General features: G+C 37.8%; 2 protein-coding genes across 29 annotated transcripts in view; one reads left to right on the plus strand and one right to left on the minus strand.

The window, feature by feature from the left end:
- The window catches only part of SLF1 (SMC5/6 complex localization factor 1), a 33,010-nt gene extending 25,447 nt beyond the window's left edge, over window positions 1-7,563 (minus strand). The window contains exons 1-6 of one of the 21 annotated variants that reach the window (XM_021541545.4): window positions 7,332-7,553; window positions 6,498-6,611; window positions 6,270-6,345; window positions 3,795-4,038; window positions 2,479-2,496; window positions 1,632-1,794 (exon numbers count right to left, since the gene is read on the minus strand). In XM_021541545.4, the coding sequence (XP_021397220.2) occupies window positions 1,632-1,794; window positions 2,479-2,496; window positions 3,795-4,038; window positions 6,270-6,345; window positions 6,498-6,611 (615 nt within the window). In that variant the 5' untranslated portion in view covers window positions 7,332-7,553. Of the gene's footprint in view, window positions 1-1,631; window positions 1,795-2,478; window positions 2,497-3,794; window positions 4,039-6,269; window positions 6,346-6,417; window positions 7,015-7,066; window positions 7,190-7,331 lie in introns of those variants that run through there. The other 20 variants (XM_021541544.4, XM_085568066.1, XM_085568060.1 and 17 more) reach the window with 20 other exon arrangements.
- KIAA0825 (KIAA0825 ortholog) overlaps window positions 7,169-26,073 on the plus strand; it is a 238,784-nt gene continuing 219,879 nt past the window's right edge. For 7 of the 8 annotated variants that reach the window (XM_085568051.1, XM_085568057.1, XM_085568059.1 and 4 more), the window contains exon 1: window positions 7,169-7,291. The gene's annotated coding sequence lies outside the window, so the exon portion shown is untranslated. The remainder of the gene's footprint in view (window positions 7,292-26,073) is intronic. The other variant, XM_085568053.1, reaches the window with a different exon arrangement.

The raw sequence follows: 26,073 nt of genomic DNA on the forward strand, positions 1-26,073 counted from the left end.
TTTATTTCATATAGACCACTACAGTGAAATATTTTCAGTTCTTGCCTATAAGCATGAAAAAAATAGTAATTTAAAATTTAATAGGTTTTACTGTCTTATTTTTTCTTTGACATTTTTGTCTGTTTGTCTAGTAATTAATTCTCTGAGTCCACCAATCATTTTCAGCTACTTCTTCAGCATAGGAAATAGGAAGCATTTCTCAAATTGGCTTCCAACTAATTCTGAAAAGACTCAGTAATACCACAAAATAACTTTTGCTTGAAAAAAATAACTATACAAAATATTTTAATTTTACTCAATGGATTGAGAACATAGATTTCAGTAAGAGTTTCAATGCATGCTTTTCACCAAAGATACACAAGTTAAGAATAAAACACCATGTTTGTTTAAGTAAACAGGTAACCACAAAACCAGACTCCTCCTGCAGTGTCATGAGTTAAGAATCATCAGATAGATACAGGTGAATTGAATAATACGCCAAGTACTTCTGGGATAAAGAGAAAAGAGCTTGTCCATAACATTCTTTGATAAAATTTAATGTATCTGGAAAGTGCTGTGATTTGACTGCCTATGTTTTACTCTTTTCCTTTAAGAGACTAGAAGCTTTGGCAGTTTCCTGAGTTCTTTGGATTCACTTAAATAGAAAGCTAATCTTCTCTTGGTCTCTGAGGTGAGTTCCTTTAATGAAATCTAAGCAAAACCAGATACGTGCAAATTAATGGACTAGTTAAGATGGAAAGTTGTTATCTCACCTGGGGGGAATTCAAGGTGCATAGCAAGAAACACATGATTTTGATAGAGATCAATAAAAGGTAACATAACCATAAAATTTTTACATTAATCCATCTGTGAAAATGTCCATCTTATCTGGAAGGTTTAAATGAGAGCAACTTCCCTGAACAAGTTTCATTAAGAGAGTAAGCACTAGGGTAAGAGCTCACATTGATGTTTTATTCAGGATATAAACATTGAGACCTTCCAGCATTCTGACCCTTCTGTAACACCTTTACTACAGGGAGAGCTAAGTGCTTTGATCAGAAGACCAAAGGATTTACAAATGGTAACAGAGTTTTAGCTCATACTTGCTTACAAAGGTAGTAGGTTCAATTAGCAGTTGATTAAAGTCAACCCAAAGTCTGAGAAATAAATTAATATTCTGAAGCCTTCTAGTAGCTCCAGATCAAAATACTAAGAATTTCTGAATGGTGAATCTGGTAAGCAAACAAGTATGGAACATGGGGGATCCCTCTTAAGGGAAACAGTAAAACAAAATTCTGGTTCTAGTGAATTCTGCACTTGTACAGGACCACATCCAGATGGCATCTGGAGACTTTATGGCCCCTTCAGACAACCGGACAACAGTGTTTCATCAATTTCACAGCAAGAAAACCCAACTGTCTGGTTCCTTACTTTCCATTTGTTCTTGTAACTGGGCACCACAGACAACGGCCTGCCTGTCTATTATGCATACTCCTTTCAGATATTTAGATATATATACATGAGCCTTCCTATCTTTTCGATACATGATCCCAGAATCAGAAAGTTGTCTTAACTTTAATCAAATCACAAAACACTCTGGCTGATTATATTCCCCTCCATTATTTATAGCAATTAATAAATAGTTTACTCACTTGAAAAAGGTAATGTCCTATATATTCCAAATGGTAGTGTTGAGTTTCAGAGAGATGCTTTTTATTTTGTAAAGGAGAAATTTTACCACTGATGAATACATGAGTTATATTGTGCTCTGCATTTTCAGATGAACATATGGTTGCCTTTCCAGCTTTAAGAACTCTAAATAAACATATTTAGAAAGATGTATTTACTATATTATATTAACACTGCCTAAAGCTACAAAAATACAAGCATGCAAGTGAAACTGAATAAGGCTTCTAGATGTATGGCACAGCACAAACTTCACTAGAAAGATAAAAGAGCACTTAAAAGTCTTCAGAAAATGGAAGAACCCACTTAACAAAACATTATTCTCTTCAAAATTTAACACTAGTTATTGGAATCAATGTACACCTCCAATATGTCTGATAAAAAGTTTCATCTGTGTACCTTTCTAAGTATCAAATTTAATGGTAGCAGCTATAATTTATTGCATTATCTATCCCAAAATAATGATATTTTGGTTAAGTTTTCCTATAAATTAGGCAGTTAACCAAAAATGGCACACTGCTTTTCTGAAATATTAGTATGATGTTTTGATAAGAAAAATATACATTTGCAGCATTAGTGCTGTCCAGTATCATATACAGAAGAGATTTGCTTGTCTTTGGGGCACTATTACACATAATAGTTTCCCCAGGGACAATTTTCAGACCTGTACAGCTGCAAGTGCTCCCATCTTTTAGAAAAAATGCCAGACAAAAGAAAAGGTGGGAAAATAAGATCTAATGACATTCTGGATATAGGTTTTATTTTTCATTATCCAGATATACAAAAAGAAAATGGTGCTGGTCTTACACTCACCTATCCAACAGCAAGGCACTAAAGGCAGGAAGAGCATAGAAAGGGGATAAAAGGCACAATGTTGTTAAATATTAGAAAAAAACCCAGATTTTCCCCAAAGCAATAGCATGTTTTATGACTGAAACCAGTAGCTGCTGAAGACAAGCACCTGTCAGTGTTTTATGACTGACTAAAAACTGAGTGCATCGGAAACAGTCTGTAAAAAAAATCTTCCACCAAACTTGTTCATCCGTCTTACTGATGTTGCTCCTGTTAAAGGTTATTTCTATTGCAAAAAACAGCAACAGACAGCCGTGTGCAAGACATCATTTCAACAGTGTTATCATAAATATCTACATGAGAAGTTTTTATAGAAAAAGAATCAGCATTTTTCACAAATGTAGCAGGACACAGTAAATTCTTCCACTCAGCCAAAAAATAGCATACTTAAAAATATCTTCAGTTGGCAAAATGAGAAGATAACAACTCCAATTACCCCTCACTTTATGTCTTTATGAAATACAGACAGGCATTCTGTGATATAGCACAAAGCCCTGTACTACGATCCAACAAACTGCAGTTCTCTTCTTGACTGTAGATCTGAAGCACACTCAGACCTGAGCAGTCCTAACTGGGATCTCAATAGAAAGCCGGAGAGTATCTGAATGAATGGAAAGCTCTGAAACTGTCAGGAGATGCTCCTTTTACTGTACCAGATGCAAACAAGACTTAAATATGCACAAAGTTCAATTCAGATATAGAATTTAAAGTAATGAATCCAAATGTGTAGGAAGAGTATGGAAAAGAAACATGTTCTCAGCATTCTTGCACTTTGGTTTTACTTACCTTTCTTTTTTTCCTTCTTTCCTTTTCTGCTTCTGCATACTCCCTTTCTAACCTACCTGTATTTATAATATATCAGAGTCATGTGTTTTAGAACAAATTACATCTTCAAAACTAGAAGAACGTATTACATAAATGTGACACAAAGACTCATCAGGTCAGTAGCAATGTGGCCCAGATCCATGAAACATAGTCAGGTCACCTAGTCAAGTGAAATAAAGTATACAGTTCCAGCTACTATTTGAATCTAACACCCACACAAAATAAAAACTATAAATCTGTGTATCTTGCCTCAGGAAGGAAGTTTCTGTTAGCAGCTTACTTAATAAAAACATATGCATGTTATTTTAAACACTATACTAAAAGAAGGCAAGAAAAGCAGTGATGTTACAGATTTAAAGTCATTATAAAGCTACGGAAATATATTAATGAAAATAATTGTTTGAATAGCTGGAGGTTGTTATGGACCAAATTAACTGTGATGGAACTCCTACCTTCTAATACATGCCATTCGTTTATCACATCTCTTAACAAGGAGGACAACTTTCCATCTGTGGAAGGCCCCTGGAGCACTAGAGTTTGTCAGTTCTTCACGCCATCTTTTAGGTGCAGATTGCATTTGAGGTGAATAATGGGTGTCTCTTTCAATTTCATATCCCCATTCGTACGTTGTTTCATCAAGCCATCTGCCACTTTCAGCACTATTAATTATGTACTCCTTAGTTAGTACCCACTTCCCTAAAAAGAAAATGAACTGTCAACCACAAAAGATTTTTTGTGGAGACAAATGGCAATCAACTGAAGAACTAATATAAAATTAACTTAAACCTTTCTTGTGCAAATAAAAGATGAAATTATAAGTACCATTTAAAAAACTTCTTCCTATTACAAGAGTCTTCCACTTCACAATCAAAAATTTCACAATGCCACTGAAAATGATCGCTTTGTTTTCTTTTAATGATTAAGTACCTTTTTACCCTTCCTAGATAAAATACTTGTCTATGTCCTCAAAAATATCAAATACATGTTTTCAACCTCCCAGATTTTGTTCTTAGGAGTTCCACAGAACATTGGTAAGTCCTTTATTTTTAATACCATTTGACACTTCTGCAAATGTACTAAAATGAAGAAATATTTTCCCACCTATGGTTTTAAAGAAGAACTAGACATTTAACATGTAAGCTCTTTCTCTTATATATTCTTAGTATTACTTGCACTGCTAATGTAGTGAATATCAATATTTGGGGGGCACAGTTTTAGACTTTTTTCTTTCCCCTTTCTTCTTTTCACATCCTTTTCTCTCATCCTTTGGCTCCACCTCCTCCACCTCTCCTCTTTCATCTTCCACATCTATGCTTTTGATATAGTATGTAATGATCTTCCCTGTCTCTCTCTCTTCTTACAGGTTCAGGTCAAGAGCAGTGGTTAGTACCCTGCTCCTGTATTGAAATACTTCCTACAGAAGACACTGTAAGAGAAATTGACTTGAATTGTGTGAACCTAATTGGTTTCACAGAACAGCAGGGTTGACTGACAAAATGTCTCAGTGCAGGAGCACAGATGGCACTTCTACAATACCTAGCACAGGTACCAGTCGATTTATGACTGGAAAAGATATGCTGTGCATGACCTGGATGTTAACCCACTTTCACATGAAGTTTCCATCCCAAAACTTGTCAGCTAGGAAGTACATGACAAGTGGAATCCTTGATAGTATTTCTGATGAACTCTGTGGAGTTCTAAATGTGTTTAAACATGCTCTTTCTTAACTACCTGGAAAACAACAAAGTAGGAATGAATACACTGTCTCTGCCATGATGAGTAAGAGCAATGACTATGCAAAATCAGCACCTCGGGATTAAGAAGAGGTTAGATGGTATTGCGGAAGATTTGCATGTATCGAAGCATGACAGAGTTTTGTATCACCATGAGGACACTACATGCACCATTTCCACTCTGTTAAAAGAACATCTTCAAATTTTAGACTCCAAATAGTCAGAAAACATTAACTCAAGGGTTTAAAATTGCTAAAATGAAGTGCTGTGCCAGAAACCTAGATGCATTTTAATATTTTTTCCCCTCTTGGAAACTTTTGGTCTATTTCATTTTTGGTAAGATTGTAATTATAATTTTATTTTTAGTACAAAGAAAAATACATAGGTACATACATACATATATTATATATATATGGAAATCAAGGAATTTACATATAGATTTAAACCCAAATGTATGTTTAGTAATTTGTCTATCATCTCTAAGATTATCCATCCTAACAACTGCTTTAACACTTTAGAGTAATATGATATAGGGAAAATAAGTATCATGCTTAAAAATGGTATTGTGGTGTCTTATAACTACAAGATACTCAAACTGCATCAGAGAATTCTGACATATCATCAGTCTATAAACAAGTCTTAAAATACAGGATTTTAATTCTGAAAGCATTTTAGTTGCTAATGTATGGGATTTCACCATCAGACCCTAGTTAAAGAGGAAAGACCAGAAGCTTGTGTCAGAATGGCAACAGCCTGGAATTTTCTCTTGCTGCATAAACAGAAACTTACAGTGACCTTTACCAGCGAATGTTTAATGTGAATTTGTCATCAAAAATCCATGCTGACTACAGGTGTTCATACTCCCTCTGCCCTTTCTTAAGCATCCAAATAATTTGAACATGACTTCATTATCTAATGTATAACAAAGTGTTCAGTTTGGGAACAGATGCAGATCCAACAAAGGGAAATAGCAGGAATATCACTTAGTGGAAAAAAATCAAAACAAAAAAGAGGACTTCATCATAACTTCAACATAATACTGTGTTAAAAATCAAGGTTAATGGAACAAGAAGAATGAAGCTTTGTAACACAGTTCAATCACAAAATGAAAACAGATAACTAAAACCCTTTTAAGGAGCCTTTCCAGGCTTATGCTGTGATGCTATGAAATTAAACAGCAAATCTTTTACTCACCAGCAGCGCAGGCAGCTAAGACTTTTTCACTCTTGCACAGCTTTTTTGCTACAAGATGTGTACAATTTCTGTATTTCTAACAAAACAAAACAACACACTTGTATCACTGGAAACATTTAAATTCTTTGTCTATTTATACATAACTAACCTATTGCACAGTCCTTCCTTCTAAGACTTGCATTTTACTTCCAGCTCTAATTCTCTTTGCTGTACTGTAATGAACAATACCTTACTCTCTACAAAAACACAGTTCAGCTTGAACAGGCATTTGAGTAGTGCCTTCTTCTCTTGATTTTTAAATCCAGTGATTTGTATTATCCTCTTCTGGCTGCAACTTGCCATCTGCTGAAAGAATGAAAAGGAAACATTAACACACAAAGTACACACCATGGGAAGTTGCTTGCAAGGCCCGACTAGTATTTGCTACTTCTTTTCCAACAGGAAAACACACCAAAAGGAATGAATACTCGTACACCACATTTTAAGCTCTCACAACAAAGACACCTAAAAGGCGATAACGGAGTAGCCCGAGACTCCCAAAGTGCAACGCGTAGCGGGCCGAGCCCCCCCGGCCTGGCATCGGGGCTCTCTCTGCACGCAAATGCGCGGTGGTTCAGTCCCTCGAAGCCCTGCTCCGCTGCCGGCAGCGCGGGCAGGCTCCCCTCGCCCCGCGGGGGAAGGGTCCCCGCCGGCCCCGTCGCAGGGACACGCCACCGAGAGCGGCGGGCTGCCGGCGCCCCCGGACAGGGGGTGCCGAGCGAGGGCCCCTGGCTGCGGCGGGAGCCCCCAGCGCTCACGTTCGGAGACCGCGGGAGCGGGGCTGCGCTATCGCCGGCTCGGCCCGGCTCGGCTCGGCTCGGCTCGCTCCGGCCCGCCGTCCGCCAGGCGCCGCGGCACGGCGAGTTCCCGCCTCGCCCCGCCCCGCCCCCGGATGTGGCGGAGCGGCCGTTCCGGGACGTTGTCACTGACGCTCCACGGTCGCCGGGGCCGCCGGCGCGGAGCCGCGGGGGGATCCCGGCCGGGTAAGTGGCCCCGCTGGGGCTGCCCCTCCGCTCAGCTCACCGTTCGGCCGGGCTCTGGCGCCGAGCGGGGCCGGGCTGGAATCCGCTGCGGCGGCCCGCGGAGCAGCGGCGATCCCCCCGGCCGCCTTCTCTGCCGTGCGAAGCGCTGCGCAGTGCCCGAGCTCCCGGGGGTCCGAGGCGCTGGCGGGCGCTGCCAGCTGCAGCGGGAAGGCGGCGCCGAGTCCGTGTGCGGCGGTCCGGGCCCGTGTGCTGCTGGAGCGCGAAGGGGCGGTGCTGCGTCGGACGGGGCGGAGGGAGCCCGGCGGGGCCGGGGGCGGGGGCAGGCTGGAGGCGGGCGGCGAAACGCGCTGGCGCCCTCCGGAACCTGGAAATCGCCGCGTCTGCCGCTCGGCGGAACTAAAACTGTGGAAGGCGGTCTAGCAGGGGTTGCGTCGGTCTATATGCGAGCCCAAGTGGAACAGGAATCTCTGGAACAGGCTGGCTGTAAGAATCGGGAAAAGGGACCAGGGATTTCGGACCCTCAGAACCATTTTCTCAGCATCTCGGAAAAACTTTTCAAAGTTTCAAAGCCATATAATGCATGGCCCTCGTAGGGCAAGTGACAAGGTAGTGCTACAGCCAGATAATCAAGCCGCATATTTTTGGGAAGGGCTTTCTGCCCTGTTGATGAAGGGAAGGCATTCCTGCCACTCTGATCAAGTTGGTACAACGTTTTTGTTACGATAGTCAAGGCTTGATTTTTTTTTCGGTTACAAAGCAATATGAAGAGATCAAAATAATATTCATCTTGTACCTCAGTTGCTGTTCATGAAACTTTTTCTGGCGTCCCACTCTTTATTTTGGTCCCTTCTGTGCTTGAGAGATGACTTTTGGCTATTTCTCTGTCATGTAATGCACTGAACAGATACTGCACAAGAAATCGGTTGATGCTTCCTGGAAAAAAGAAGTAGCTCTGTAGAACACTTTTGCGTTTTTCTATAGTTTCAGAGTAGAATGCATGCATACAAAAAAAATATTTAAAAAAGATGGTTGAAATACCTCTTTAGAGAACTGAATTGTGGTCAAGTCACCCTGTACTCATTGAGGTATTTCAGACACTCTTTCATATTTAAGACCTGTAAATTGAGATATGCACAACAAAATTCACAAGTGCTGAGTTTTTGTCACTGCAGCTTAGATCAATAGAAGCAATGCTTTGAGCTCACCACTGCTGTAAAACAGGTATCCCTCAAAAAACAAAACCACATAGGTGCAGACATATAAAGTTTGACAGCAGGTTGGACACATGGTTTGAATCTGAGTTTCTCAGAATATCAAAACAGAAGAAGTGTTCTGCCGGGCCACAGATTACTCTTGTCTTGCTGTTTAAGAAGTATTCTGGTACCCTTAATGCTTACTGAGGCTTTTCCTTTTTTCTCTTGTTTCCTTAACATTGCTGTTATTTTTTTGTATATAAATATGTAACCATCAACAATCATTGTCACTACTCTTTTTGCAAAAATGACAATGAAAAAAAATCTTAAATATTTATAGTTAATATTCAGACTTCAGTTATTGGTTGCATGCATTTTCTATTTTGTACCTGTTGCATCTTTATACTTTTACTATTGATTTCTCAGGACTGTAAAGGTCTTGATTTTAATTCTTGTAAATTTTTACTCATTTTATTCAATTTTTATTCATTACATAACTGATAACTAACAGCAGTTTTACCTCACAGGACTCTTAACAGGCTGGAGAAGTCTTCAGCATATGATACTGTAAACTAACTCCTAGTGAACAAAGCTGTGAAGCTCTGTCAGGGGAGATTTAGGTTAGATTCAGGTTCTTCAACCAGAGAATGCTTGTGCACTGGAACAGGCTTCCGAGGGAAGTGGTCACAGCCCCAGGTCTGCCAGAATTCAACAAGTGTTTGGATAACGCTCTCGGGCACATGGTGTGACTCTTGGGGTGTCATGTGCAGGCCCAGGAGTTTTACTTTGATGATGCTTGTGGTCCTTTCTAACTCAGGATATTCTTGATTCAATCATTCATACTTATTTGATGACCATTTCTTACCTTTAAGAGTTAATTTTATTTTCCTGTGTCTCTGGCACATAAAATAGTGTAGAATCAAAGTAAATGATCTCAAACATTTCACATGTAGTTTTTCTTTGAAATACATTGTTGCCAAAATGTAGCTTTAAGAAATTACGTTTTTTAACCATTATTTCAGTGACGACTACTAAGTTCAGAATTCACCAACCCCTGATTCTATTATTTGTTCATTAAAAGTCTGAAATATTTTCTTCCTTTCCATCCTTGTTGTGATCTCATTATGGTAGCTAAGTGTCTCTTATGTCTCATAGGCCTCATAGTGAGCAGGCTTTTTAACTGATGTATTTTTAAGTCCCTCTGGTTTCCTTTAAATGTATTTGTCAAATATACAATTCAGTTTCTCAGTATTATAAATTGTGTTTTAACAGTTTGGCTCTGAGATATCTTTTTAGATAGTATCTACTTTTACATATTTTCTTCTACTGTACCTGTGACATGTTCAATAAAATTTAGGAAGTGATTTTCCATACTACACACATGGTATTTGACTTGTAAAACTTCTAATTACATTTTAAGGATGATCAAGAATGGCTGTACAGCTCTTATGTCCAGTTCATTAAGAAGCCAAGATAAGGAAAATAAATATTCCTTTTCTCCTATCACAGAAAGATTTTATTTACAGTGTATCAGGTGTCCATCTCTTTCATAACTCTTTTATTAAATTTGTTACCTAGAGAGAAGAAAAAAGAGTTTTCATTTCATACATTGTTCTGGCCTTCTACCTTATACTTTTTATTTCCTTTATCTTCTATGCATATTTCTATTACAACCACGTCTTCTGCCTTGAAATGTCACTTCTTACGTTTCCCAGTAATAGCTATTTTACTTCACACAGTTATCTTTCTTCAGGCCTTATTGGTACTGCTGCTTTCTGTGTTATCACTGTTCATCCTTGTCTGTAAATCTCAGTCTGTTTCTCAAAGCCTCTGCCACTTTGTCCTTAACTCTGCAAGTTAGGGTTTCTTTTTTGTTGTTTGATCATTTGTACTATTTGTCCCTCATAAGGCTTTTGACTTCCTATGTGTGAATTCCTTATGTAATTACTTGCACATTTTGAGAGTGAAAAAGTCCATGCAAATGCATCTTTCCATTGTGAAGTATAATCTGACAGATTTTTTTATTACTGGAATCTATTTTGTAGTATGTGCTTAAAATACTTGCCATCATGCAATCAAGATTATCAGTTGACTGATTAAGGAAAACTATTCATTGGAGTTTTTTCCTTCTGTCTAAACATAATATTTATACTTTTTAAATGAAACTCGCAGTGCAATAGGCAAGCATTTCATAATCACAGCTTTACAAAAAAAAAAAAAATCATGAAACTACACTGAAAAACCAGTCATAAAATCTAAAGCAGTATGAAGTGTCTCCATACTGCCTTCGTGTGGATAAAAATCTAACTTTCTGCCTCTTAAAGTCCATTTTTTCTTCAGTATGAAACACTGTCTCTGGCTTCTTGAAATCAAAGGAATTTAAATATTCTTCTGTAGTAATAAGGGATTACCAGGATTAGAAATAATAAATATAAATCCACAGAAGGTACAGGAGCTTCTTAATAGTAATCATCTTTCTATAAACATACCTGTAGTTTCTCTCATGAGCTAATGAATACAGAAAAGGCAGAACAAGCATTGTGAAAGTTCCTGCTTTTCTTCAAGCTATACTGATTATATAAACTCCCTGTTATCATAACTAAATGCTTACTTTTAAAAACATTTTCATGTTCTTCTCAGGACGTATCTTTTGTGTTTCTTTCATGTAACCATTTTTATTCCAAAGAACATTTATTTTTATAGCTATTATAAGCTCACCCTATTTTCTCATCTCCTTTCATTCATCTGCCTTTCTTCTGCCAGCTCACTTTCTGAATGTATGTCAGTGAAACAATGTTGATGGACAAACACAGAGCACAGAATAGTGTTTGACAGCTTGTTCTGTAACTCTTCTGTATGTGAGTTTATGTGTATTCGTTCACTCAGTAAACTCAGTAATGAATTAGTGAACTGTATTGTTTTAGCATAATTTCAGTCTCTCATGACTTGGACTAAGGTTTTGCTTGTTTCTTTCTTTTAAAATATAGGTATGAAATGCATTTATTTTGCATTTAATATTTAACTTTCCTACCACATAAAGTCCAAGTTTCTTTTCATTGGCTGACATGAGTTAATCTATCACTGCTTCTTAGACCTTCTTAATCATATTATTGCTCTTCTTCCCTGTCCTAAATGCGCTGTATACCTGCCTGGAATACTTAAGCGACCTTGTTTCCCTGGTGACCTTCTAATAATATTTTTTCCTACATAGGAGATCCATTCTGATGTGATCAGCAATTTTTCATTCATCAAAGTCCTTCCACCTTCTCTTTTTCTGTTTTTTTTTTGTTTGTTTTTTTTTTTTTTTTTGTGTTTGTTTTTTTTTTTTTTTTAATGGGAGAATGCCCATAATCTGATTGACATTGCGTTTGCAGATTATTTGGGTTTCAGGCTGTAAAATGCTTTTTTTTTGTCTTTTGTTCTTCTCTAAGTAACTGCATTTAAGTTGGTAAATGTAGGTAATGCTAGAAGATATTGTCAATTTTTGCTAATAATTGAATGTTGTTAAGTTCAATCTGTATATACTATGAGTATTCCAGAATGGTTTATTCTCTGCAATAACACATCTCCCCCTGTTTTATTTCTGACTAGGCAACTGCCAACAGCATGACAAGAATGCAGATAAATATGAACCCTGGTTGCAGGCATTAGAAAATCAAGTTAGACATGATATAGTCAGTGGGGTAATGTGTTACTTGTACACTTTCTACCTTCTCTGCAGCTCACTGTACTTGATGTCAGTATAGAGGGAAAAGGTAGAGATGATTGTGGATGGAAGGACAAGAATACTGAAAAGAAGTTAGGATAAAGTATGGCATTAATTATTATAGGGCAGATAATGAAGGTGCAACTAGAGGAAGAAAGATTCAATGTTGAGGGTCCTGGAGCTGGATGCAGTGTTCCAGGAAGTGTCTCACCAGGGCTGAGTAGAAGTTTGAGCAGAGTAGTAGTAGTAGAAGTTTGAACAGAGGATCATAGAGGTTCTTTGTAAATGTTTATTTGTCCCTTAAGGGGGAAAACCTGTTATCAGCAGATCTTGCAAATCTTGCTTGCCCATCTGCAGGTAACTTCCCATGTTTTGGTAGTGCAAAGCTTCAGCTTAGATGACTGGTCCATATGCATGTAACGAGAGTATGGCAGGAGAAGGAACAAAGTGGAAAAAGAGCAGGATGAGGATTAATGCAGACACTAAGTAGAAAACTTTTGTGTAGCATATTGGACACGAATGTCATTAATCTTCTGAGGTAAATAGTAAATGCTGACTAATGTAGTAAATGTGACCTGACAAAAAACAATCAGGTTTTTGTGTGCAGCTCCCCTGCCCCCGCCTCCAACACACACATACAACTCCTCCATTTTGATTGTCTCTGATAGATAATTTCATTTGTCCTAAGATAAAAAGATGTGGTGGGAATTGTCCTAAGGTAAGAACAGGCAGGAACTGCAGGAGGGACTGTCTGGATGGTTGCATCATTGATGTATTCCAGACATGGGAGAGCTCTGATCATTTTGATTGCTTTTGATGCATCTTGGCCTGCAAAAGGGGCCACAGATTGGTCAAACTCGTCCCCTGAGCTTGCAGGCAGCTTCTGAGTGAAACACCTCCCTCTTCTCCCTAGCAGGGATGCCTGCAGGGTATGTCCAGCCCAAAGACAGGGGGGACTAATTTTCAGAGGTTTGAGTAAAAAATGCAGTAAGATCTAGCCACGTACATAGATTGTTGCTTTGTAACTGTTCATTCTGTAAGGTAAGACTATAAACCTGCATGTTTCTAGCCAAGCCTCTGGTATTACAACCTTTAGATGCACTTATATTATATATTGGATTGACAAATTTAGATACTGTATTAGCATTAATTCTAATAATAATAATCTGCGTAATCACTGTCATATTTCTTGTGCCCGACCGAGTCTTCTCTCTGCTACATTGCTAGAAGTGGCGTAGTTGGCAGGATGACTTAATCAGGTATATTGAGCAGAGCATTTGCACACCTTCCACCTTGTAGGAGGAAATTTGTGTATTCAAGCATAGAGAACTAGAAATGGACAGTATATTGTCTCTAAAAGAACTTTTACATTAAATTAGTCTGGTTTGAGAGATGCTTCCAGATCCTGATTTTCTGCAATTCTAGAAGGCATAAAACAGGCCTCAGTGAATTATCTGTATTTAAGTTACCTTTCAAATTAAGACATCCACTTCTTAACTTTTCACAGTAAGTTTTATGTTGGAATAATTTTGTCTCAGCAGGAGATAGTAGAATTAACCTGAGGCACTTAATCTAGTTGAAAAGGTATATGTGTAAATGTTTCTGTCTAAAAATATATAGAATGGTGTAATCTGCTGTTCATGGGCTTTTCTTGAACAAGGCTGCACTCTCTGCTAATCCAGGTAATTAATAAGAAAATACTTGTATAAGGTACTGATATATTGAGGAATGATTATGTATTCTATGAAGAAAATTCTGTGGGTAATATTTTTTTTTCAGTGAATAAATTTAGGTCGCTTTATAAAAACTTTAAAGGAAAATTGTGTAACAAGAATCCTTGATTAAGAAACTTTGATTTTTTTTAGTTTTCAGTTTCTGTATATATAATGTCATTCAGAATTTCTTTGAATACGTTATTAGTGGAATGTAATCATAAGTATATTTAGTATATTTAGTCCTCAAAAGCATCCTTTTTCATTTTATTGTTTAGATATTCAGTGAAGTTCCTGCACTGTGGTTTTAAAAGACCTCAGTGATAGGACTTAATTCTTTCTCATCTGAAGATAAGAATTTAAATGTTCTCACAAGAAACAATATTCTGTGATGGAATTTGATCAGGTTTTGACTAGTTACGTGTTTTTGCTTTTGGAAGGTGGCTGTGATGGGGTGTGCTTCAATTCTGGACCAGTTCTGCTTCAATTATGGACCTTTAGTTCCTGTACCAATTCTGATACTCGCCTAACACTGCAAGTAATAGAGTTAGCAGCTCTTCCTTTTATAACTAAATATGTCATCTAGCTGTCAGCTCTGTGATGTACCTAATCTTCTCTCTTGCAGAATTCAGTATGAAATCCAAGTTCTCTCAATAGCAATGCAAAATGCTTCCAGAGTGTTATTCTGTTGTACTAGATAAGTTACTTCTCTACTTCTCTTAATTTTAAAATGTTATGTTTGATAAGGCTTACACATTGTTGCTTAGTTTTATTCCTCTTTAGCTAATATGGGTGAAATAATCAGCTTACAATTTCAGTGTTAGCAAATAAGCTACTTAGTTAACTTGACCAAACATGTTGAAGATATTGTACTTTAAGGCAAAAACATTCCTGGTCTGAAAAGGGAACACTGACAAAGTCATTCAGAAGAAAAAAGAAGAATAATTTATGAAAGGAACTGTAGCTAATGATGCCATCCGGATGCTTTAAAGTGCTTCTACCTCAACTTTAATGAATTAGATTTGTCAACAGCATATGTTTTATGCACTACCTCTAATGAACTGGCATACCAGCACTATAGTGTACTTTGAGGTTTATGCCATCAAAGCTTTTTGCTGTCATAAAGTAGACCTTTTTAAATAATAGATACTAAAAACTACATTTAAATAACATTAAGGTTGTGACACAAACACCAAATGACAAACTTCAGGCAATTCAAAGTTAGGGCTGACAGCTTGTCATTACCTTGCATTGTCATTTTCAAAAAAAAAAAAGAAGCACCCTTGCATGATTTAAGGATTGAATGTCAGACTAACTTTAAATTTCTTGGGTTTTGTGGGCTGGAGTTAGAACCTTACTGTCATTTTCTATACAGGGTTTTTTTAAATTTTGTTTTGTTTTGGTTTCTTTGCATATCCTCTGCTTTCAGAAAAATAATAAAAGCAGTGGAAACAGTATGGGCTTTGCCATCTTTGTTTTTAATATAAAACACAAATGTAAGAGTGTTGGTCAAAGAATGCTATCCTGTTGCCAAAATGATATGCTTTTCTTTCAAAACTTTCTTTGTTTATGTCTTTGCTTTCTATGGAGCTTATGAGTTACATGAACTTTAGTCCTTAAGTACTTTACCTAAAACCCCATAAAGTATTGATAATTCCTAATTATCTTTAATTATTTATTAATTCTTTTCCACATAAAGAATCTCTCCATTTTATTGAACACTACTGCCTAAACCAAGAGCATACAGAAACCTTGTTAAAAGATTTTTAATTACTTAAAATACGTGAAACAAAAGCAGGTAAGTGGGAGTTTCTGTTATTTTTTACATATGCTTTCCCATTTTGTTGCTGTTAAATGTAATAGAACTTTCTGTTCAGGTAGTTTAGTTTAGCATGCATGTGTAAACACAGACCTTTCATTTCCTCTATAGAGATGATCCCTCAAAGTCTGTAAGTCTAATGCAGGCAATCTATTATTTTCATCATCATTTTGTCAACTTAATCTAGCATAAACTGGTACTGCTGCCAAGTTGTCAAGCCTCTACCGTCACTCATTTCAGCCCCACACTACCATCAGTGCTCATACAGCTGCCTGGTAAATAGGGATAAAGGGGCTTGCATGGGTTAAGTGGTTTGTAGGATCCTGTGAAAAAAGGGCCAGAAAATGTGGTCTCTTGTTCAACTTGTCTGAATCTCTTTTCTCAGTACAGTCAATCAATTTCTTACAATTTTTTTTTATTGTGTTGCTATTAGTATGTAATGGTACAAAAACCAAATTTGAATAAAAAGTTGTGATTATTCCAAGAAGAACTGGTTTAGAGAGCTAAATCATCTAGTAGTACAGATAAGTGGATTGTTTGAAATCAGAATAATAGCTCTCTACAATATTTTAAATTCCTAAGAATGGGTACATGTAAGTTACATCAGGTAATCTAAATATAGGGAATTGTTGCCACATTAAATTACAGGCTTGTACTGAGCATTAATCCGGTTATAAGAAACCCAGCCCAGTTCCATAAACTGGCCCCGTGGCTGACTGGCAGGTGCTTCAACCAATATAATCTTCCGTAAGGTGAAGTGTATCCCTGGTTCAAGGTCTAGGGGTATAAAGTATGAACCAATGGGCTGTTTAGACCAATTTTGAATTTCCTGTAAAAGTAAGCTCTGAACAATAAAGCACAGTGTTTGCTGATGTTCAGCCAGGGTTTGTTGGGTGTGCTGTCTCACATGTCTAACGACCACGTGACAGGGAAGAGTGAGCAATACAACCTCCTTTGTGCTAATACTGTAATAAACTTATCCCTGGTGCCCACTGTGATAGAGGAAAAAAATCAAAAAATCATTCTGGTCTGCCTTGATAGGAAGAATCAAATTATTTGTTAATACCCTTGCTTGATATGCACTTGCAAAGCTATTGACTTTTGTTTAATTTATTTGGAACAAACTTAAAGTTTCTGAGTAATGTTTAGCTCCAAAGATTAGCATGAGGGTGTTGTATATCACTTATTACCAGCTTACCTAGGAAACGTGTCATTTCAATAAATGTTACCCCACTTTTCTACCTTTGAATACTTTCTTATTCAGACTATCTGCCATTAATTAGTTTTATCATTGGATATTTTGGTTTTTTTGGTAATGTTTTTCAAACTTCTTCATGGTGGTGTAGCAGTGAAGAGAGTCTTGGTTTGGGACCACTTGCTGGTGGTTAGGTCACAACAAGCGTCATTTATCTTACAAGTTAAAGGAACCAAATTAAATCTCTGGTTCACTGTAGAACTATTATATAAAAATAGATTTGATGACAACTCATGCCTCTGAAGGATATTCTGCTACAGTTAATAATTTATTATTATTTAGTTATTACAGGTTTAGGCAGTCAAAAAAGATAGAGAGTAAATCCTAAAAATGTGATTGTATTATAAATTTCCTCCTTTAGTCTTACATGTCTTATTTATTTTAAGTTGTAAAATTCTTTGAAATTAATGCAAGGAAAATAAATTTGCTAAAATGTTAATTTGACCTTCAGAATTTTTTTTTACTCCTTTAGTTTGTGATGTTCTCTGGTCTTTCTATAAAATTGAAATGTAGTCTTCCTTAAAAAAAAAACAAACAGAAATTGATTTTTAGTTTTCAGTGGAGTTTTTGTTATGATGTAATAGGCAAGTCATGTACATTGCTTACACTGTAGTTCCACTTCTTGTCCAGTTGAACAAGTCATTTAATTCTTGTAATTATGTAAGAAATAATACAGTGCATGGTGTTGAATTACAAGATATTTATGAACACTTGCCCTCTTAATCATGAAACCAAAGGCTAAGTGGTTTTGGCACTAAAGAGTCTAATATAAATTTTATAGTAGATTTTTTAAGATGGGGAAAGAAGCCCTTTCTGCATCACAAATCAGCTGATTGTCTTTCCTTTTTGCACGGTATTTTATGACCTGGTCTGGCTCCAAATAATTATTTTTCCCAATGTGAATGCATTTAGTAATGATTAATTCTCTCCCTTTTTGTGCTCTTGCCTCTATCATATCTTGAAATAATACTCTTTCCCAGAAGAAATGGGTGAATGTGTTAGAACTATCTCTGAGTATTCTTGAACCATGTGGCATTTCCATGGCATATGTAGTAACAGTATAAAGGTGAATGAACTTCACCATGAATACAGTATGTTTCTTTCATGAGCTGGCAGCTTTGAGACTCTTTGTTGCTCTATCATATGAAGCTTCAGGTTGGAGCTTAAAGGTATTGTTTACAATGTCTTTGATAAAGGAGGAAGTTCCTTTAACTGTAACTATTCCTTTATTTTTCTTTCATTCTTCTTCAACAGGAATGGAAAAATATTGAGGATATATATTTAAAATTGCCACTTAGTTGTGTGTCCTTTTGCTTTTGTAGCATCATAGTTGAGATGACTTGTATTTCCTGCAACAAAATAAAATGTAAGATCATATAATGTTATGAAGTTATCAAGTTGCAAAACTGAATTGAAATATGGAGAGGGTGTTCTGGGAAGATAAAGGCTACCACTGAGAAACTAGGTGGAAAAATGATTTATGTGTGGCTTGTGAATTAGTGAGAAGGCTCTGCCTTAAGATTTTTTTTTTTAAGAAAAACAGAAGGCAAGCAGGAAGATGTCAGGCCAGGAAGATGAGTGAGTCTTCATGAAGAGCCAGCCCAAACTTTTGACAGAGCACTATGAGGCTTCTGTATTAGAAGAAACCATATCGCTGTGGAACTTTAAACACCATCTATGCATATATCTTTGCATTTTGTTGTGATTTTACAGATTCATCAAAGGTGGGCTTTTATTTTTTTGGTAGATACTGACTAGTTGTCAAATTTTAAAATGGCTTTGATTAGGCTTAAATTAAGTTCATGCATGGGACAATCATCTGAGGTATTTGAACAAATACTTCACCTAAGTCTTCTGATGGGAAGCATCTTGTTTATTATGTTTTCTTTTTTCATAGCTAGTAGCATTTCAAAACCTGACTACAACTTTCAGCTAAAAGACTGAAAGCAGTAGACTTTCAGATAATTAGAGACTGATGGGTCTATGTGAAAAAAATATTTTGTATTAAAATGTATTATGCTTTGATTATTCACATAACTTAAAACAAAATGCTAATTATACAATACTGTATATCTCTGCCTTATCAGAGAAATCAATTAGTTTTAACTTGATACAGATGAAACAGAATGTTATGCTCTTGATTTTACTTTGAGGAGAAGCCAACAGAGTGGAAAATGTTTGCAGATGACATCCTTCTGCAGAATTTGTTTTCCTTGAACATATTTTCCATTGTCAAATGGTAACCTTTTCAGACTGTTGCTAGTGTCTTTGAATATAAATTTGTCCTCCTTGAAATTCTGATTTACCCTACATAATGTATTTATGGAAATGGAATTATTTATTTATATGGAACAGCCATTTGGTCAATCTTCAAAATGAAAAATGATCTTGAAACATCCTATGAGATCTACTAAATTGAAATTATTTGTATAATCTTTTTCTTAACTCAGCTGATGACATGTGATTGTTATTTCTTGAATTTTTTTCTCCTCAGAACTGGATTTTTTAAACACAATTACAGTTGTTGGTTTGCTAATCCTGTGAGTCAATCTCTGCTGAACAAGAAGCTTATCTGAAACCCTTGGTAGCTTCAGTGAAAATTAAAAAGCATGCTTTGCTACAGAGATTGTCAAGAGTGAAAATAATATTTGTCCAGTCGGACAGCTTGCTTTTGTAGTCACTAAATGAAAGTTGAGATTCTGTCTCTTCCTTGAAAGCTTCTGTGTCAAGAAGGTAATTTGGACTGTTTGTGGTTTGACAGGGATTATTAAAATCAGATGAAGTGAAGGGAAGGAAGTGTGAGAAAGCAAAATTGACAGTGACACACTCTATTATTTGCAGCTTGGATCATGATGACTATGTTGATATGATAGATTCTAAATGTTAGTTTCACTGTGGAGATATATTAACCAGCAAACACAATAATATGCTGTTACAGATTATTTTTCTCTTTTAAGAGAACATCATCCGACATTTATTTTCACTGGGAGGTTTAGGAGAAGTGTAGCAGAAAATGAAAGATTAGAGGGGGAAACAGAAGGGAAAAGGGAGTGGTTCAGAAAGAACTTAATTTTTTCCTTTGTGATTTGATTTATCTTTTTTTTTTTTTTTGGAGTTTATACAGCTTGCTAGTATACTTCAGAGGGAATAAAACTGAGAATTAAGAATTGGTGGAATGGGCCATGAAATTTCTTTTTGTATTGACTTGAATTTGGTAGGATTTTTTTTTGCATTAAATAGTTTTGCTTAAAGTGAGCTCAAGTTTCAGATTGCTATTTCACATCAATTTTTCATGACTTGCATCTTGTATGCTATTCTTAAATGGTGATATTTTCTACTACTTTAAGATAAATAATTTAAAAACTTAAATTATTGCAATATTCATATAGCTGAATTTTTAATTGCTGAAGATACATTAACTACCAACTGTATGCATCTTTTGGTGTCTAGTGGATATACAATGTATTATTTAATCTTAATCCTCTCTTAATATCTTGGTTGTATACATAAACTTTCAATTTTTGAATAACTAGTTAGTGCAGAAGTAAGACATCTGATTAGTTAAGTTTGAAGAGTGTTGTCATTTCCAGTTTGTTTCCTTTTCTTCTTTCTGGTTTGGGAACTTGGCATTTTGGGACTTTTTTAGCATGGTGTCTTACAATTTTTATAGGAAAATAGGGAATTCAGAAGAAAATAGGTGACACGTGAAAGCCTTTGCTATTATTTAGCATAGCCATGCCTTTGTATCTTTCAATGTCATGCAACATTTGAATAGTTAAGCCATGCCAGTATGTCATCTTCACCTATCTCACAGTAGAGAGCAACATATTAGCATCCAGAGTGATTCATCTGGCAGAACAGAAAGGATAAGGAAGAAGAATGACTGACTGAGGGAAAAGAGGTTGCACAGAGTTGTTTGCAGACTTGCAAAATAAGTACTGTCATGAGAAGAGATGGTGGTGTTGAAAACACAGTTGGGACACTGCTAAAAAAGATGTTCAGGTAACTCAAAACCCAATGTAAAAGGAAAGTTCCAGACCCTGATGTGGGCTGGAGGGGGAAATGTGAAACAGACAGCTACACTAAAATAAAAAAAAAAAGGATGTAAAAGACAGTCTTACAGTGAAATAAATGTCATCTACATATCTTTACATGTACTCTGTATCCATGTCATCACAGAGTAACCCATCCATATGACCTAGAAAAGCCAGTTGACATAATCTTTTTGGACTTCAGCAAAGCTTTTGATACTGCCTCTCAGAGTATCATTTTGGACAAAATGTTTGGCTTGTAGCTGATTACCGTATTATGCAATGTCTGATGAGTCAGACACAAAGGGTTATGGTGAATGGGGTGACATTAGGCTAGTGTTCAGTCAAAAGTGGGGTTCCATGGGGCTCCATCCTCAGCTCAGTTCTCTTCAACATATTCATTAACAACACGGATGCAGAGCTTGAAAGTAGGTCTAGAGATTATGCTACATTGGGAAGCACTGTTGTCTCCCTTGAGGGCAGAGGTGCCCCTACAGGGAGACCTCAACAGGTTAGAGAGATGGCCAGTCAGCAATTATGTGAAGTTTAACAAGGTCAGGTACTGGATTCTGCACCTGTGATGGGGCAGCCCTGGATATGTGCATAGACCAGGGAGTGAGAGGCTGGAAAGCAATGCTATGGAAAGGGATCAGGGGTCCTGGTCAATGGAAAGTGGAATATGAGTCAGTAATGTGCCTTGATAGGCAGAATGGCAAACCAGGCCCAGCATCACCAGGTGGTCAAGAGAGGTGATTTTCCTGTTCTGCTCTGCACTTGATTGGGCCTCACCTTAAATAATGTGTGCTCTTTTGGGCAGCACAATATAAGAAAGACATTATCCTATTGGAGAGTATCCAAAGGAGAGTTATGAAAATTGTAAAGGGTTTGGAAGGAAGGCCTTACAAGAAGCAGCTGAGGTCACTTGGTTTATTCAGCCTGGAGGAGACTGAGGGGACATCTCATTGTAATTTTAAACATTCTCATGAGGAGAAGCAGAGGAGCAGGTGTTGATCTCATCTCTGTGGTGACTGCTGACATGACTCAAGGAAATGTCATGAAGCTCAGTCAGAAAATGTTTTGTTTACACAGCAGGAAAACGTTTTCAGATAGAGGATGGTTGGGCACTGGAACAGGCTGCTCAGAGAAGTGATTACTGCACCAAGTCTTGTCTAAGCTCATGAAGTGTTTGTTCCAAGAGTGCTCTTGGGCATACTGGGGGACTCTTGGAGTGTCTTTTGCAAAGGGCCACACATTGGACTTTGATGACTCTGGTGGGTGTTTTTTAACTCAAGAGTTTCTATGATTCAATGGTATTCTTTAGATGCTTTGTGTACACAACTAGTTCCAAGTGCAGAAAGAAAAAGAATCACAAATTATAGTATTCTGAAATAGAAGAACATTTGAAATTCAGTTCACACTTAAACTTAGTTAAACTTACTCTGAGTTAGTTAGTGTTGTGGGAGAGCTGTATTTCCTGGATATGCAGATTTTAGCATGTGATTTAGCCCAATTCCCGTAATTTTCAGAATATCCCTTTTCTGTTGAAATCCATCTCTGTCTCCTTGTTATCTAGTATTCATCAACGGGGAGATTAATTGAATCAAACTACATTTTCTACTTTCTGCCATCTGGAATTCATCTAAGAGCAAGGAGGGGGAAATAATAAATTCAAAACCTAGCATTTCAGTGTTTGCAGTGTTTTAAGTACAAAAAGTAAGATAATTGTTTTGAATTCAGAATATGGCAGATGAGAGGAGATACACCTGGCAACAGTGAGTGTTGATTATCTTGTATAGTTTCAAAATTAATTTAAGATTCCTCATTGCTTGTTCGTGTTAGCATGTAGTTGTAGTGAGTTTTATTCTTAATGTAAACAGCAGAAATGCATTTCATAATTTATGCAGTGTAGTATTTTTACTGCAGGTGTAGTGCGCATGTTTACATTTTGGCATAAGTTAGTCTGTGAATATGTAATTTAACGTTTAATTTCTTAGTGAGATGTGTAACTCAGCTCATATCCCTTTCCTTGTATAATTCATTTTTAGAGCAGAGTTTTTAGTTGTGGCAAAGGCATATCTTTATATTTTTTTTAAAGAAACAGTGTAGTGGCAGTATTTGTGAGTAGCAGTTCTCTTTCTATCTTCCCCTCAAAGACTAATTCATACAAATGTAAGGGAAAGGGATGGAATCTTTCCTTAAGGACATCTCCTAAGAAATGAAGGATACCAAAGAATTTTGGTGGGCCTCTATGGAGGCCATGGTCACCCGAAACTAGTCCACAGGGTGATTAAACAGTTCTTGTTAATTTCTAAGGGATAATCTCCTCTTTACGTTTCTGTCAATGTTTTGTTAGGTGATGACTTGTTTTGGTAGTATGTAATGGCTTTTGTTCCCAGAACCACTGCAGCTAGAAAGTAATGGTGAATTTAGGTAACGTAACACGTTAACCTTCTGCCTGTTTCTGATACCAGCTGTTGAAAGCTTGTAGGAACAGTAAAATAACTTAAAAAAAAAAAGTAAGGGCATTGTATTAAATAACCATTTTCAGTAGTTTTAAAACGTCTTGGTAGGATGTCGAAGTAAAATCAATTTCTACATTTCATTTATGATAAGTGAAATGAACTTGAGTAAAAAGTACATAAGAAGCAACAGGATTTTGTATTTTTCTCTACTAATTGTTGGTGTTCTGTAATTATTTTTCTATCACAGAGGATCTTTATCTTATTATTTATCTTATTACTCCTATATCTGTCAGAAGGTTTTTGAGAAAATAGTGAGTAATTTTGAACTGAGATTTTTTTAGATGCTGAGTAGCTCTTAAAACTAATATCCAAAGAAATCTGTTATCTGTTACTAAATTATGTTCAGCTGCAGTAGCATGAATAACATCAGATTCACTAGTTACATCTTTTTTACAAGTTAAACAAGAAAGAGTTAGAGTTATTTTCTGACATATTCTGGTGTTCGTTGTAATGATGCAAGCATGAGGACTTGCATAATAAAAATAGCAGCCTGAAACGATGTGTGATTGAAGTTATGGCTGAGAAATAAATGTCTAAAATTTGAGTCAAGATCAACAGTAGAATTTGTTAGAAAGAGGACAATGTATGTGGTATTAAGAAATACAGTTAACTTCAGGCTAGGGTATATAAGCACATATATATGAGGTGAGGCACAGCAGGTATCTCAGCAGCTTCTGTGAGTAGGGCATATGGGAGGGCACAGGCACTCCTCAGCTTCTAGAGTGAGCTCAGCTGGTGGTTTTTGTCCACCCAAGTAGAACAGGCCCAACAGTGGATTCCATATGGTTTAAAGCTGTTGCTAGAAGAAACATGGTGACCCAGAGAGCTCCCTCAGGATCATGCAGCTGTCCAGGTCTCCCATCTGCTGAGAGTGTCAAAGCCTGGCATTAGTACCAGAGAGCAAGAGAGAGACAGTACCTGCATTTGCTATGACCAGGTGGATGATCCTTTATTGGATGGAGAGGGGGAAGCTTTGTCACCAAGGATAAGGAAAAGGCTGAGGTACGTAATGCGTTCTTTGCATCAGTGTTTAACGTGAACACCTGTTATCCTCAGGACAGCCAGTCCCCTGGACTGACAGACAGGGACAGGGAGCAGAACAGACTCCCTGCAATGCAGGAGGAAGTAGTGACAGGCTGTGGTACTTAGACATTCATAGGTCTGTGGGGATAGATAGAATTCACCAAAGGGTACTGAGAGATCAGGCATGAGGGCTTGCCAAGCCACTCTTCATCATTTATCATGAGTTCTGGTTAATTGGGGAGGTCCTAGACAGCTGGAGGTTGGCCAAAATGACTGCAGGAAGAGTTGGAAGGAGGATTCAGGGTACTACAGGCCTGTGAACCTGACCTCAGTGCCAGAGAGGGTTATGGAACAGATTATATTGAGTACAGTCACATCCCACATACAGGACTACCAAGGGGTCAGTATGGGTTTAGAAATGGCAAATCCTGCTGCACCAGCTTGTTCTCCTTTAATGCCCGGGTGACCTGGCTAGTAGATAAGGAAAAGGCTGTGGATGTTGAGTACCTGGATTTCAGCAGAGCCTTTGATACTGTCTCCCACAGCATTCTGTTGAAGAAGATGACAGCCCATGGCTTGGGCAAGTGCACACTTCATGGGGTTAAGAACTGGATGGAAGGCTGGGCCCGGAGTGTGTATTATGTTTAATTCCACGTTTTCCATGGGGTCGCTGGTTGGAGACAGGGACAACACACACAGCTCAAAGGTCCATGTGACAAACAGCATGTTTTATTGTTGAGAGCCTTCTTACCTAGGGAATTAAACTCCTGGCTCTAGACAGCTCATTGGTCTGCCCTCGCACAGCCCAGCTCCTGACCAGTGAGACGTCTGCAGCCCAGGATGGGATGTGTGAGCTGAAGTCCCTGTCTGTCAAGCCCGGGCCCAGTTTATGGAACCGGGCTGGGTTTCTTATTTATCCATACAAGCCAGCTTTGTACAGTAACAAGTGTGGGGCTGAATGGTGCTGCAGTTGGTGGTCAGTCACTCCTGGGAATTCCCAGGGCTCAGTACTGGGTCCAGTCCTGCTTCATGTCTTTATTGATGGTGTGGATGAGGCGATTGAGTGTAGCCTCAGTAAGTTTGCAGCCAGCACTAAGCTGGGCAGGAGTGTTGATCTGCTGGAGCACAGGCAGCCTCTGCAGAGGGATCTGGACTGGCGGGGCGAGGGGCCCAGGCCGGTGCTGTGAGGTTCAATAGGGCCAGTGCTGGTTCCTGCACTTGCATGGCATTAACCCCATGCAGTACTACACTGCTACTGCGGGAAGAGTGGCTGGAGAGTGGCCCAGGAGGAGAGGACCTGGGGATGCTGATTGACAGCTGGCTGAACATGAGCCACAGTATGCCCAGGTGGCCAAGAAGGCCAATGGTGTCCTGGTCTTTATTAGAAATAGTGTGGCCAGCAGGACCAGGGCAGTGACTGTCTCCCTGTGCAGTGGGGATTCCCCAGCTCAAGTCCTGTGTCCAGTTCTGGGGCCTCCACTTCAAGAAGGACATGGAGGTATGGGAACATGTGTCCAAGAA

This window comes from Lonchura striata, chromosome Z (genome assembly GCF_050655825.1).
Source record: "Lonchura striata isolate lonStrDom1 chromosome Z, ASM5065582v1, whole genome shotgun sequence".
Classification (NCBI taxonomy): Eukaryota; Metazoa; Chordata; class Aves; order Passeriformes; family Estrildidae; genus Lonchura; species Lonchura striata.